The sequence below is a fragment of the Calliphora vicina genome, chromosome 2, assembly GCF_958450345.1.
Source record: "Calliphora vicina chromosome 2, idCalVici1.1, whole genome shotgun sequence".
Taxonomy (NCBI): domain Eukaryota; kingdom Metazoa; phylum Arthropoda; class Insecta; order Diptera; family Calliphoridae; genus Calliphora; species Calliphora vicina.
The window spans coordinates 138,816,324-138,830,129 of NC_088781.1; the positions used below are offsets into that span (position 1 = coordinate 138,816,324).

At 32.5% G+C, this 13,806-nt stretch overlaps 1 protein-coding gene across 1 annotated transcript; it reads right to left on the reverse strand.

The window, feature by feature from the left end:
- Nucleotides 1–9,537: 9,537 nt before the first annotated feature.
- On the reverse strand, nt 9,538–12,272 carry SoxN (SoxNeuro). Its single transcript, XM_065502187.1, is given in 1 exon segment — nt 9,538–12,272. A coding segment is annotated over 1 exon segment (2,454 nt). The 5' UTR covers nt 12,237–12,272; the 3' UTR covers nt 9,538–9,782.
- Between the last annotated feature and the right edge of the window lie 1,534 nt (nt 12,273–13,806).

The following is a 13,806-nucleotide window of genomic DNA, read 5'->3' on the forward strand; positions in this document are numbered from 1 at the left end:
AACGAATCAGTTGCGTTCAGTACAAGTTCCTCGGGGTCCTATGACTGATTTACCTCAGCGCCATGGATATTTGGCTATGAGATCTCTTTCGCTTCGGGTTATGATTCGGTGCAAAAATAATTTTCTTGTATAGCGTTCAAGCATCATTTCGGACATGCAAAATCGTCTTTCAAAGTTTCTCGGCTTCAACTCATACCCTGTTTCCTATCTTTTGCATGAATCCCGCTGGTCGCAAATGCAAATTGCTGGTTGCATAGTTCCCAATGATTTGGCGTGATCTTTTTAATTTTTCCAACAATCTTCATGGAGTAATGCCTCTAATTCATGATCTTCAAAAAGTTATAGATAATTTATGGTTTTAATTAAGCTCTGAATTAACTGATTACAGTTTGTGACGCATAAAATTCTAAATCTAAATTCAAATATTTAGTACTTGTTGTTTTATTTTGTAATTTTGTATATTTTATTCTAAAAAAACACAGCAACAAAATCAAAAGTATCTCACGGTATTAAAGCTACTACGTTTTTTATTTAAACAGTAAAAAAAATAATCATTATCATCATCAACAGCCATAAAACACTTTGTTTTTTTTTCGCAAATAACGCTGGCTACAAAAAAAAAGAATTAAATAAATTAAAAACAAATCAAATCAAACAGTATCAAATTATATAGAAAAAATAAAAATAAAATAAAAAAGCTGCCAATGTTTAGCATCATTAAATTTATTTCTATATAATTAATTAATTTTATAGCCAAATAAAAATAAATAAACTGTCTCCCCTTTCATACGGTTTGTCCGTCCGTCCGTCTGTCTACCCATTATCTACCTACCTGTATCAATAACGTTTTACTACTAATTTTACTATAATTGTTACTCCCCTTTTGAATTAAAAGTTTTTTTTTTATTATTGCAATTATGTGCAGTATTTTTTTGTATTTATAATATTTTTATCTACAAAATTTTGTTTTTTGTTTGTGTGAAATCAAAAATTTAAATGTTTTTGTTGTGTATAAAATGTTGCTGCTTGCTTCTGTTGTTGTTAAACAAATAAGTTTTGTCACCAAAAAACTGTGTATTTCGCATTTGGCTACAATCAAATGCTAATTTTTTTGCATGATTTTGTTGATAAAAATTGCAATAATATAAATACGAAAAATAAATATTTAAGCAAAAATAAAAAATATTAACTAAATATGTACTGTAATAAAAAGTAAAAAAAAAAACCTAACAAAAATGATTATTAAACAATATTGACATGAAATGTTACACAATCGACAATTGAATTATTCACGCGAATAAGGGCCTTTTAAATACTACAACAACAACATAATGTAACAAAATGTGTACCGGGATGTTGTTGTAATTGTTGTAATTACAGCATTTTGAAAAAGGTAGACAAATTAGAAATTTTTATTCCTTTTTTGGCATAAAATATTTGTTTTTCATCTACTAAAAATTGTAATAAGATAAATAAAGTAAAAAAATCTTAAATTGACTTAGCAATATCTTGCATTACCCAGTAATGGGTTTAAATGCTAATAACACTTCAATTAAATATTGTAATTTTAGCTCGACGATATCAATGAAGGGAACTATTTAGCATTGTATCTCCCAAAAATTATGTACCAATTCAATACTGTATAAACAAAAATACTGCACCACCACAACACATGAAAAACAAAAGCCCAACTAAATGGCGACGTCAAAAGTCAATACACGTAGTTACACGTATTATGGTTGTAACAATATTGCGGCAACATTGAAAACAAGAATCGTAGGACGATTATTTGACGTTAGTAGTTCTATGTTGAAATGCCTTTGCTTACATGTAAGGACCATATTATCTTATTGATATTAACAACTCAAAGAGATCGGAAAGTCGTGCTATTATATGCGGGAATACTAGAAGAATTATTAACTAAATGAGAATTTTATTAATTGTTTGCATACAATTAAATTATCAGGCCTGTCCACTGTGGTTCCAAATCAAAATCTAGGTGGACAAAATTATTTGGCGCTCTTTTTATATAGAATTGGTGTCTCCGATTCCAAAAAAAAAAATGTTTAAAAGATCAATATAAACTTTTTTCAAGTTACAGTAGGGTCTAGATATATAAAAATCATTAATAAAAAAAATACGATTTCATGTGTTTCTGAAACTAAATTTTTAAAATGATCTGAATTTACTATATTTCAAGTTACAGTAGGGTCTAGATATATAAAAATCAATAATAAAAAAAAAAATTTTTTCTAAAAATTCCATTCCGCAAAAATTACAAGAAAAAAGTATTTTGGCGGGTGCTGGCGGCTACAATTTTTTTACAAGGACATTCCCCGGGACGGGCTTCGATAATCTTTTTTTTGGCAAGCTATAACATTCTTAGAAAAAAAATAAAAAAGTATATTTGAGACCAAAGTTTAAAGGACTATAACAGGAAAATGGAGAGGCCCATAAATATAAGATATATATTTAATAAAAGCCTATATCAATGTTTATCTATGTTTTGAAGTATGAATTTATATATGGTGAAACAATTAAGATTTATGTAATTTAGTAAAGCAATAAAATATTTAAAAAAATTAACGAAAATATCAAGGCGAATTTACTGTACAGGTGGCGTTAACAGCACAGCTGATTTACTTTTTTTTCTTCGCCTTGGGGGCAACTTGTCATAAATTGTTTACAAAACAAATTTATTTTATGCCTTAAATTGTTTTGTTTACCTTTTTAGCTTCAAAAAAAGTTTATAAGATCTTTTAAAATTAGTGTTTTGATCTTGGAAATAACAATTTATGCCACGTGAATACATTTGGAGCATTAGAGCTACCATTTTCACCGCAAACTGTGCCACCATTAACCGAGCTTCCAGGAGGCACCCGTATTTTATCAGTTTCTTTCATTTGTTTTAGTATTTTTCGATGTTTTCTCTGGACAATTGCTGATCACCAGGGAAACCGGAAATATGCTCTATAAAAAGCGTTTTAAGCGCTTTAAATATGCAGTAAAAACTTTAAAATATGCTCTTAAAATTTAAGAAATATGCTTTTAAAAAAACAAACTTTTACATAATTTTTAACCAAAAAAAATTTACTTAAATTTTCAAATAAAAATCGTTATCTATTGGATCTGAAAACATTTTTATACATAGAAAATATTCTTTCGACATCAACTGATGTTACAGTAGCAAATTTAAAAGACAATATTTCTTTAACATTAGAACGGTTAAGTTTGAATTAGAACTAAAATTTGATATTTAGATGGCGCTATTATTAAAATAGTGCTTATTTTATATTAAAACAAGTAAGAGAGCTATATTCGGCTGTGCCGAATCTTATATACCCTTCACCAAATTATACTTCAAAATAAAAAATTTAAATATTTTTAGGTGAACAAAAATGTTTTTCAGTTTTTTTAAATTTTATTTTAATTTTTTTAAATTTCAAAAATTTTTTTTTTTAATTTGTTTTTCAATTTTGAATTTTAAACAAAGGAAGTAAAAACCTGTAACACAACAGCGAAAAATAAGTAAGACAAAATTTGTTTTTGATAAAGTCAAAATATGCTATTAAACAGTAAAATATGCTCTAAAAACGCAAAAATATGACATAAATATGCTCTTAAAACAAATATATGCAAAAATATGAATTTAAGGGTAAAATATGCAAAAATATGCACTAACAAATCGATGCCAAAATTCTTAAATAGTTCTGAAACGTGTAAATATCTTATCCATGTGCTCATTAGACTCAACAGAAAAAACATGCATTTGCATATTTTGGTTCCCCTGCTGATCACTAGCAAATAAATTTAAACTTTGGTAATGTCTTCTTAATATTAATTAGCGTTGGTGTAAAATTTACGTTATTTTTATTGGCTTTATTACTATTTTTACTTAATTTTTTATTAAATTGATTATTTTTGTTTTTTTTTCACAAATTTTTGTTTTGTTTTTTTGACACATTTGCCCCTGAAACAACAATAAAACACAATGTTGTTTTTGCTATGTTGTACTTGTTGTAATATCAACGCCACCTGTACAGTAAATTCGCCTTGCGAAAATATGATTCAAAATTGTTTGAACTTCTGGCGCTTCTGTCTAGAAAACGAAATGTCAAATTGAAAAACCCATTTGTATTGAAGGAGAGCAGATTGTCAGCTTCTGAAAAAACTTCGTTTTTCCAAATTCTGAAGATACCGATTTTCATAATTTTGTCCACCTAGATTTTAATTGGGAACCACATTACCAGCACAGAATTCTATTCCGATCGAAAGTGGAATTAATTCCGTTTTTTGATTCTTCAGAAAAAGTAAAACGAAAATTTCTTTTGGAATGAAACCACTTTCAGTTTTTAAAAATGGGTATTGATATTTCTTTGTAATTATTTGTTTTTCAAAACTTTTTAATCAGTTTCTGTTGCAAAAACTTCATTAACATTTGCTTTAATATAAAAAAGCTGTTCAAATTAAAATCAGAAATACAGAATTATTACATATTTTTGGATTTAATAAATTAAATTGGAATTTTATCTACGAAATTGAAACCATTCCGACCAAAATGTGTGACAGGCCTGTATATCATTAAAGAACACAAAAGCTAAAACAAATGAACAAGAAAAAACCGAAACTGAACTGTTCCCGCAACGGTTCTATTACTAATACCTTATATGTTGGATTAAAATTAGTAGAAAATATTTTTTACCAAATTTGTTTAAAATTATTGGACGCAAATCTGCAGCGGTTGATTTGCAAATAATGGATATCTGATTTCGAAATCATTTCCTATTTTCAATTTATCGGTGCTTAGGCCTTGTAAGGCCATGCCATTTTCTAGTCAATATTAGCCTAACTACAAAAGTATAAAGGATGTTTTAAGTCCATAAAGTTAACTATTATTTTAAATTTCGTAACATCAAATAAATTTCAAAAACATATTTAATTTTGTTTCATTATTTTAAAATTAACTAAGCACCAGTCTAAAATCAATACACATACATACTTTGGATTTGTATCATGATTGTCTACCGATTCGTTATTTTAGCTTATTTCCGTATCGGTATTTTAATGAATTAAATTGTTAATCAAATTTACAAACATCAAAAATATGTTGACAAAGTTTTTAAAGCATTAGATTTGATATTCATATTTGATATTTATCTTATTTTCTTGCTATATTCAAAAAGTCATTTTTTTGCGGTCGCCGTATGGAATGTACCGCCATCCTATTGAAACCACATCTCACCCGGATCAATGTCATCCATATTTTCAAACAAAAAAATCAATGGAGTTCGTTACCGCATCATGATGGTAACGAACTCCATTGATCGTAACGCAAGCTCCGTTTTAATTTTTGAAGAAATAAGGCCCGATTACGCCACCAGCTTATAAACCGCAACAAATGCTGTATTTTTCTGGATGCAATGGAGTCTGTCTTAGAAATCTGAGCCTCATCACTGAACACAATTTTGTCTATAAGTTATGCATATCGATGACTGATTTTGAAAGAAAATTTGGTTAATTTAGTAGCGTTATTCAAGCATCAATCTATTCATGATGATTTGTCATAAAGTTAGAGCAGTATGACAGTCGTTTTACAGTTCAACCTTTCGTAAATTATATCGATCTTAAAAAATCACCCTTAACAAAGAAGTGCGGAACTTTTCTTTTGAGAAAAAGTAACAGTTTATAAAACCACAAGTCACACTTTCTCAGAATACAAAAATTTTAATGAAAGCAATTATTAATATGTCCAGTTGTGATATATTAGCGGTTATAGAATAGCTTTGAAAACCACATTATTTTTAGTGTCACAGATAAGAAAACAATGGAACTAAAAAATCTTAGGTGTGAATTAAATTTATTGGTTATATGACTTAAAAATGCGGATAGATGGCGTATCTTTTGAACGTAGTTTTTGCTGTTAATAACTTATATATCATTTTGAAGGGTACATCTCTGTAATTTATTCTCACTTAGTTATTGAACATTATAATGTAAACAACAAAGCTCCTTTCTGCTTCGAAAATGTCGAATATGCGGTAAGTATTTGACACAAAAGACAAAGATCGCCCAGGCCAACCAGTTGTCAAACTCAACAAGAGCTTGCAAAATCATTGGGAGCTACTCAAGCCGAAATTTCAAAGCGTTTGCGAACAGCAGGATTCATCCAAAAACAGAGAAATTGGGTACCATACGAATTGAAGCTGAGAGACCTTGAAAGTCTTAAATGCTGTTTGAAAGTTATACAAGAAAATAATTTTTTATACGGAGCGATGAAAAATGTATCCACTGCAATAACCCGAAGCGTAACACATCGTAAGTGAAGCCCGGCCAACCAGCTGAATCGACACCAAAGCCATCATCCTATCTATTATAAGGGAATCTGTACCGAACCCAACTAATTCGTTTGAAGAGAGCATTTGCCGAAAAATGTCAAGAATATGAGGCCAGACATGAATGCGTAATATTCCATCATGACAACTATCGGTTATATCGAGCCGTTAGCGCCAAATTATCGTAAACGACAGTAAACTAATTTTATCGTAAGCAACACACAGTGGTATAGAAAAAAAGAGGGAAATAAATCTGTTACTTCTAAATGGTTAGATTAGTTTGAATGAAATTTCACATACGCAAAGAAAAAGTGTTGTCGAGTTTAAGTTTTGAACGTGGAGCTCATGGGCCCACCAGGGCCCGTTAGCGATTTTTTGCTAATTTTTTGGAAAAAAAAACTTTTTTTCTTTTTGAGTTATCGCAAAAAATTTCTAAGAGGATGTATAAGGAATTTCTACTTTCTGAAAGCTAAGTTCTCATAAAATATTTTCAAGGAAAACCAGGTCTTTTCAAAAAACACCTATTTTTTATGTAAAATTAAAATTTAGGGCAAAAAATCTCAAATCGCGTATCCGATATCAAAATATAATAACAGCTTATAGGTGGTTCAATATGTTTCTAATTATTTTGTGAAGGGTCCCGATAACCCCGACCCTGGTATAGATATTATAGCCAAAAAACTAAAAATTACCATTTTTGGAATTTTTCGACACTTTTTTGGGAATTGCTGATAATAAATCTACATAACTGTGAAATTTCATTAAAAACTATTTATAAATAAAAATTTAATTTCAATTCGAAAAATTGTTATCTATGCAAAAATTCAATTAAAAATAATTCTTTGTCAGAAGTGGTACAGTGCCCCGTCCGACTACTATTTGTTTCGATCGATGCAGAATTCTCTCTCTGTGATGCGCTTCACTGTGGAACAGAGTATTCGAAATTGGCTTGATTCGTTCTTGGCTTTAAAGGATGAACAGTTCATTTGGCACGGAATCCATATGTTGCCGGAAAGATGGGAAAAGGTAATAGCTAGCAATGACCAATACTTGGACTAAATTTATTTTGTACAAATGTTTCAAAATAAAAGCTAAAAATTTTCAAAAAAAAATCCGAATTTTTAAGTCATAATAATAAAAATCTTTTAACAGATCTTTCTTGGATTAAGTTTATAGAAAATATAGCTGTAAGTTGTAAATAAGTTTTGAAAGTTCAGGGCATAGAGAATAGACATAGAGCGGAAACTCTACTTCAAAGACCTAACTCAGTTGTCAAAAATTTAAGTGGTGAGAATGTATTAGTTGAAAAAACTATGTGAAAACAAAAACAATTATTATTTTGAGTAATTTTTTTGTTTGAGTTTTTTTCTAGTTTCCGCTCTATGTTTTCTATGGTTCAGGGGGGCTATAATACTTATTCGAGTGTTTTTATTTTCTGGGATTCTCTTATTCGATATCGAATAAAATACATAGAAATGGTTATGCATTAGAATATGGTTTTTCCATTAGAATATTTTTGGTAGAGATTTATTTAGTTGATGAATTCTAAATTCGATTGTAGTTAACAAATTGTAGCTAAATTTACAATTTAACTTTGGTACGGTTTTCGTTTCATATTAATTTTATTTGAGTTTAAGAAGCTGTATATTTTCAACACAAATATCAAATTTAATCTTTGATTTCTTCCAGCCGTCGGTGTTTTGAAATTAAATAAAAAACCTTAAGATTTTTTTTTTTTTGAAAACATTTTCTTTTTATTTTTTGTTTCGTATTTTTTTATATTTTTTTTTTGTTTTGTTGGTTTTTTTCTATATAGAATCTTTTCGGTTTTACTCATTTATCGATTTTTTTGATTTTTATAATAGTTTAATTTGTTTTTTTTTTTTTGTTAATGTTTTGTGTTAAAGACTTTTTCTCTAATTTAAATTTTCTTACATTATTAGAATTAAATCTAACGAGTGAGTGAGTTGTTTGGTTTTTGTAACAAAATGAATGGTTGGATTGATAAGGAAGAAACAAGGTGGGAATGGGGGGAAGGAGTTTTGTTACGATTTGAGTTTGTTGTTACGTTTGCGATAAATGTTTAAGATTTAATAAATCTTAAGCGTTATTTATAATCATAATTATATGCAATATTAATCTAATTAATTAATTAATAATAATAATTATAAAATATACAACTTAAATTCGTATTGTATTTGAGAAAACTAATGCTAAGCAGAGACGACCAGAGACCAGATAGTTAGTTATGTATAAAAGTGAGAAAAGTGGTCTGGGTAATGCAGTATTGAATGTGATGGTAATGAGGCTGGAAAATTTCAAATTTGTTAAAATTTAAAACTATAAACTGAAGAAAATCAAACAACTTGTTGGTTTTTTTTTTGTGATGGTAATATTTTACACATTTAAATTTGTTTTTGTTTTATTTTTCGAATTCAAATAAAATTTAAAAAATATTTCTATTTTTTTATTATAAAAAAAAGAGAATTTTACTTAAACGTAATCATAGGGGGGGAGATTGAAATAATAAAATAAAAATTAAAAATTATAAAATAAAATAAATGTATAATTACAATTTAACAAAAAGTATTTAAAATTAATAATAATTTTAATAATAATAATATAGTAATAGTAATAATAATAATAATAATAAAAGTAAGCTGTACTTTGTCATATAATTAATAATAATTATGAAATATAATTAACATTTTATCACACATTTTACAAAATTTCAAACATTGTGGATTTGTTTTATTTTTTGTTTTCATTTTCTTTTCTTTTTATTTTATTTAAGTTTAAATTTAATTTTCTTTATTTTTATTTTTGTGTCATTATTTTAAATATCTAAAAGTTTCAGGAATGTAGCTATGAGGCGGAATGTTGTGTGTGTAAGTTTTAGATTGAGTGAAGAAAATCCAAGGAAAGAAAACTGCCTTCGCAGGAAGAAGGCCTTAAAAAGTTTATAATTTCCTAACACTTTCATGTTTCATTCTCTTTCTCTTGTTCAGTTCGAAATTAATTTAACAAAAAAAGGAAATTATGAGGTTTTTTGGTGTATGATACTCTCTATTACGGCTAAATTTCTTTACTTTACTTTACTCGTACTGTTTTAATTATTTTATTTTATTTTATACTTATTTACTTGTTTATAATATTTTTTTTTATTTTCATAATTTTTTTTTGTGGTATTTTCTCTATATTCATATTTATTTTTTTTGTTTAACGTTAATATTTACTTTTAGTAGCGTATAATTACTATTTTGTTTAAATTACTTTATATTTGTTTTAAATTTACACTTGACAATTTGGAATTTGTCATTACACGTTTAATTAACGAGTTATTTGTTTGTTTTTTTTTTGTTTTGTTTCATTTACAACTAAAACGCCAAAACTATTAATTTAATTTAAATTAAATTACAATATTTGTTTTTGTTTGTATTGAATTGTATTTTACAAAGTGGATATATCCAACAGTCCTGGTGCATCGTGCGGATGATGATGTGGATGGTGGTGATGATGATGATGATGGGGAGGAGGAGTTAGAGTGGAATAGGAAAAATGATGGGAATGTGGATGATGGTGATGATGCTGCAGTAAAGACAATGTATCATTGCCACAGCCATCTACCGTGGTAAAGCCGGCCGTTGAACCAGCATTGCCCAGTGTGTCCACACAGCCGGCCGTTAGACGGCCCATAATGGCAGCCGATGTCACAACCGTAGTTGGGCTACAGGGATCTAACGAGCCATGCTGTGTCTGATACTGAGCATTGTGGTTGCTAAGGTGCAGTGCGGGTGAATGTGAGGGTAGGGAATGAGCCGATGACCGGCTGCCCCCACCGGAAGAACCCGAGGCCGTGGGACTGGAGCGTCCATTAAGCTGATTTATTGTAAAGCTCTGCATAGCCAGCGCACCATTCGAACGTCCTTCGCCGTTTGTTAAGTTTTCTGTTACAGAAATACCTGAGTTTAACTGATGATGCGTAGGCGGCAAGTGATTGGACAGCAGTTCGTTTTGTTGCAGACGTTGTTGTTGTTGTTGGTTGATGTTGGCATTATCCGTGTCCACCAAATGCAACTGTTCGTCTTGTTGTTGCCTTAGGCTGCTGTTGTTGTTGTTGTTAATACTGCTGCTGCTGTTGTTGTGATGGTGTCCGGTGTGGTTAGACGGCGGGGCAGGAATTGTTGTTAGGGATAGCCCACTGCAGGGATTAACTTCCGCGCTAGCAGAAACTGTTGGCAGCGTAGCATGTCCTCCGTATGCACTTGCCATTTCTCACATATGGGCCAGTGGAGCCATGCTACGCATCGACTGCTGATGATGCTGGTGCGCCTGGTGCTGTTGCAAATCGGGCGAACTGTTTTGGTAGTGCATTAAGTTGCGTTGGTGGTGCTCGGCGGCGGCTACAGCAGCGGCCGCTGAAGCTTGCATACCATCGGGCAGGTGATACATGTTCATAAGGTGGTTGAGTTCTGAAGACGGCTGCTGGGCACTCACGTATTCCCGTTTCATTATGTGGTTGTTGTTGGTGATAACGGCGGCGGAGGCGGAATTCTGTTGAGCGGATGTGGGGCCCGAGCTGTGCATGGGACTGGGCGAGACGGGTTCTGATTTCACACTCGAATCGCTGGGACTGTGACTTTGGCAGGAGACTTGTGAACCAGGCTGGCCGGAGTGGCCGTACGGTGAGCCGGGTTGTGGTTGAGCACTGCCGCCGCCATACGGTGAGCCAGGTTGTTGTATGTTGCCATAGGGAGAGGTCTGACCGCCGGAAACTGTACTATACATGCCATAACCACTGCCAGCGGCATTCATGTAGTTGAGGGAACCCGCTGCTGCAGCAGCCTGATGCATTTGTCCCATGTCGTAGCGGTGATAGTTGCCCATGTAGGCTCCATGTTGACTTTGATAGGCGGCCGCCGAGGGATCGTGCATTATGTAGCCGTTGGGCATATATCCATTGGGAGCACTCATGGGATACATATCACGATTCACACTGGCCGCCTGTTGGGCTGCCGACGAGATCGAGTTGGCTGAACTGGTTCTGGCGGTGGGTGTGCTGGGCTCTGACGATTGCATGAGACCCCCCACACCTAAAGGATACTTCTCCTTGGTCTTGGTAAGAGTTTTTGTCTTGCGTCGTGGACGATACTTGTAGTCGGGATGCTCCTTCATGTGCACGGCACGTAAACGTTTGGCTTCATCGATGAACGGACGCTTTTCAGTTTCCGATAGATCCTTCCATTGGGCACCCAAACGTTTGGAAATCTCACTGTTGTGCATTTTGGGATTGTCCGAGGCCATTTTGCGACGCTGGCCACGAGACCACACCATAAAAGCATTCATGGGTCTTTTGACACGCTCGGCGGCATTTTGGGCATTTTTGTTGGCGGCCGAGGAATTATTATTGTTGTTGATATTGCCATTACCAGAACTACCGCTGGAGCTGAGAGGGGTACTTTGACCGCCCATACCGCCTGAATGGTGGTGTGAGCCATGATGATGACTTTGTCCTGGCGAGGTCATGTGATGACTGCCTACGCTGGTGTGTGAGCTCTGGGTGGGACTCAAGTCGCTGGAGCTATGCAAGGGAGAATTGTGCTGTTGTTGTTGTTGTACCGCGTTGCCATTCAAAGTCTGGGCCATGCTGTTTTGCAGCGAACTCAAGGCACTGGAGGTGCCATTGCCGGCGGCCGAACTTTGGCTGGCCAAATGTGAAGTCATGTGATGTTGGTGGTGGTGCGATAGATGTGACTGTGTCAGGTGTGACTGGCCCAAGTTCATGAGGGGACCCAAAGCACTATAAGGTGAGGCGGCATGACCATGCAGGGCAGCCGATGCATGATGTGGCGGCATGGTGGCATGTAGTATGCCACCTTTCATATCTGATTCCATGGTAAGCATAATGGTTTTTGTTTATTAAGTTTTTGTTTAAATATTTTTGGCACTTTAAAGGTCTGCTGGTAGAAAAGTTTGTTATTTTTTTTTTTGTTTTAAGTTGAATAATTTTCAGCACTTGTTTTAATTTTTTTAAAGTATTTGTTTTTTGTTTAGTATTAGAAAATATTGATTGAACTTTTATTTGATTACAAGTTTTCTTTGGACATACTGGAAACCTTTTGATTTGTTTTTTTTATATTTTCTACACTTTCAAATTTGTTTTTTTTTTGCAAATTTTCTTAATATTTTTTTTAAATATTTTGCTTTATTGTTTGGTTTATTTAAAACACTTTTTAGCTTTGTTTGGCTTTTATTATTTGTTTTTATTTTGCACAATAATATATTTGTTTGGATTGTGTATTTGTTCCTTTTGTTTTTATCAGTTAATAAAAAATAAATTGTTTGATTAGGCGTTAAAAGAAAAACAAACAAAAAAATTAAACTATTGTTAAATGATTTTTCTTTTTTAAAATTTTTTGTATCTTTAAATTTCTTTTTTTAAATAACACAATTGAATTAGTTTTTTTATTATTATTATTTGAGTGAATTATTGTTTAAAAACATTTGCGACGCGCTGTATACGACATGAATCGCCGAATTACAAAACACAAATGATCTTTTCATAAACGTGATTTCCCGTAAATCCCATGAAGGAAAACTTCATAGACGAAAGCTGGTGGTGCACTCACTCACATACAACCAAACACGGCATACAAGCAAGAAGTATTATGAATCGGGGCAGCAGCAGCAGACGAAGACGACACATACAACAGCAGCGATACGCAACTAGAACCTTTTTGGTATGACTGTCTGAATGACAGACCGACCGTTGGACTATAAACGAGGTTGTTGGTTGGATCTATTTTTGTGCGTAAGTAAGCTGTGTGTGTAAGTGCGTTCGGGGAGAGCGAGAGAGTCTAAGTGTGAGTGAGATGATGATGTTTTTAAGTTTGATAGGGATGAAATACCGTCAAACCGATTTTAACTTGGCGTCAGTCAGTTTATTTGACAACTTTCTGACATTACAAACGACCGTTAACGCGTTACAACACGTGTATGTGTTAATAATTTTAAGACACAAAATTTATTATTTTGCTTTTAAAGTTTTTAATAAAATTTTAAATTTCAGTTCTTTAGTTTTTTTCTTGTTTTTTGGTTAAAAAATTTCACACAAATTTACGTTAAGCGACGCGCAAAATACCTCCACACTGCACTAGATTGAGCACCTTTCTGTTAAACGTCTCTAAGCTTGAAACCTGTTTGAGGTGCTTGAGCGCAGAATGAGTAGCGAGCACTCTTAACAAACAACAACTACACACACTTCGTAGAAAACACACTACACGAGTGTGTGTTTGTGTAAGTGATTCGTGAATATGTACCGTATAAATATGTGTAGTAGTGTGTTTGTAATGGCAAATAAGAGAGAAAGAGTCAGCTATAGAGAGTAAAATGGGGATATATTCCGACTGCTTGCTTTACTAGGGCTAGAGTAGTAAGTGTTCGTGTTGTGTGTGAGTTGTGGTTGGCCCTGGTT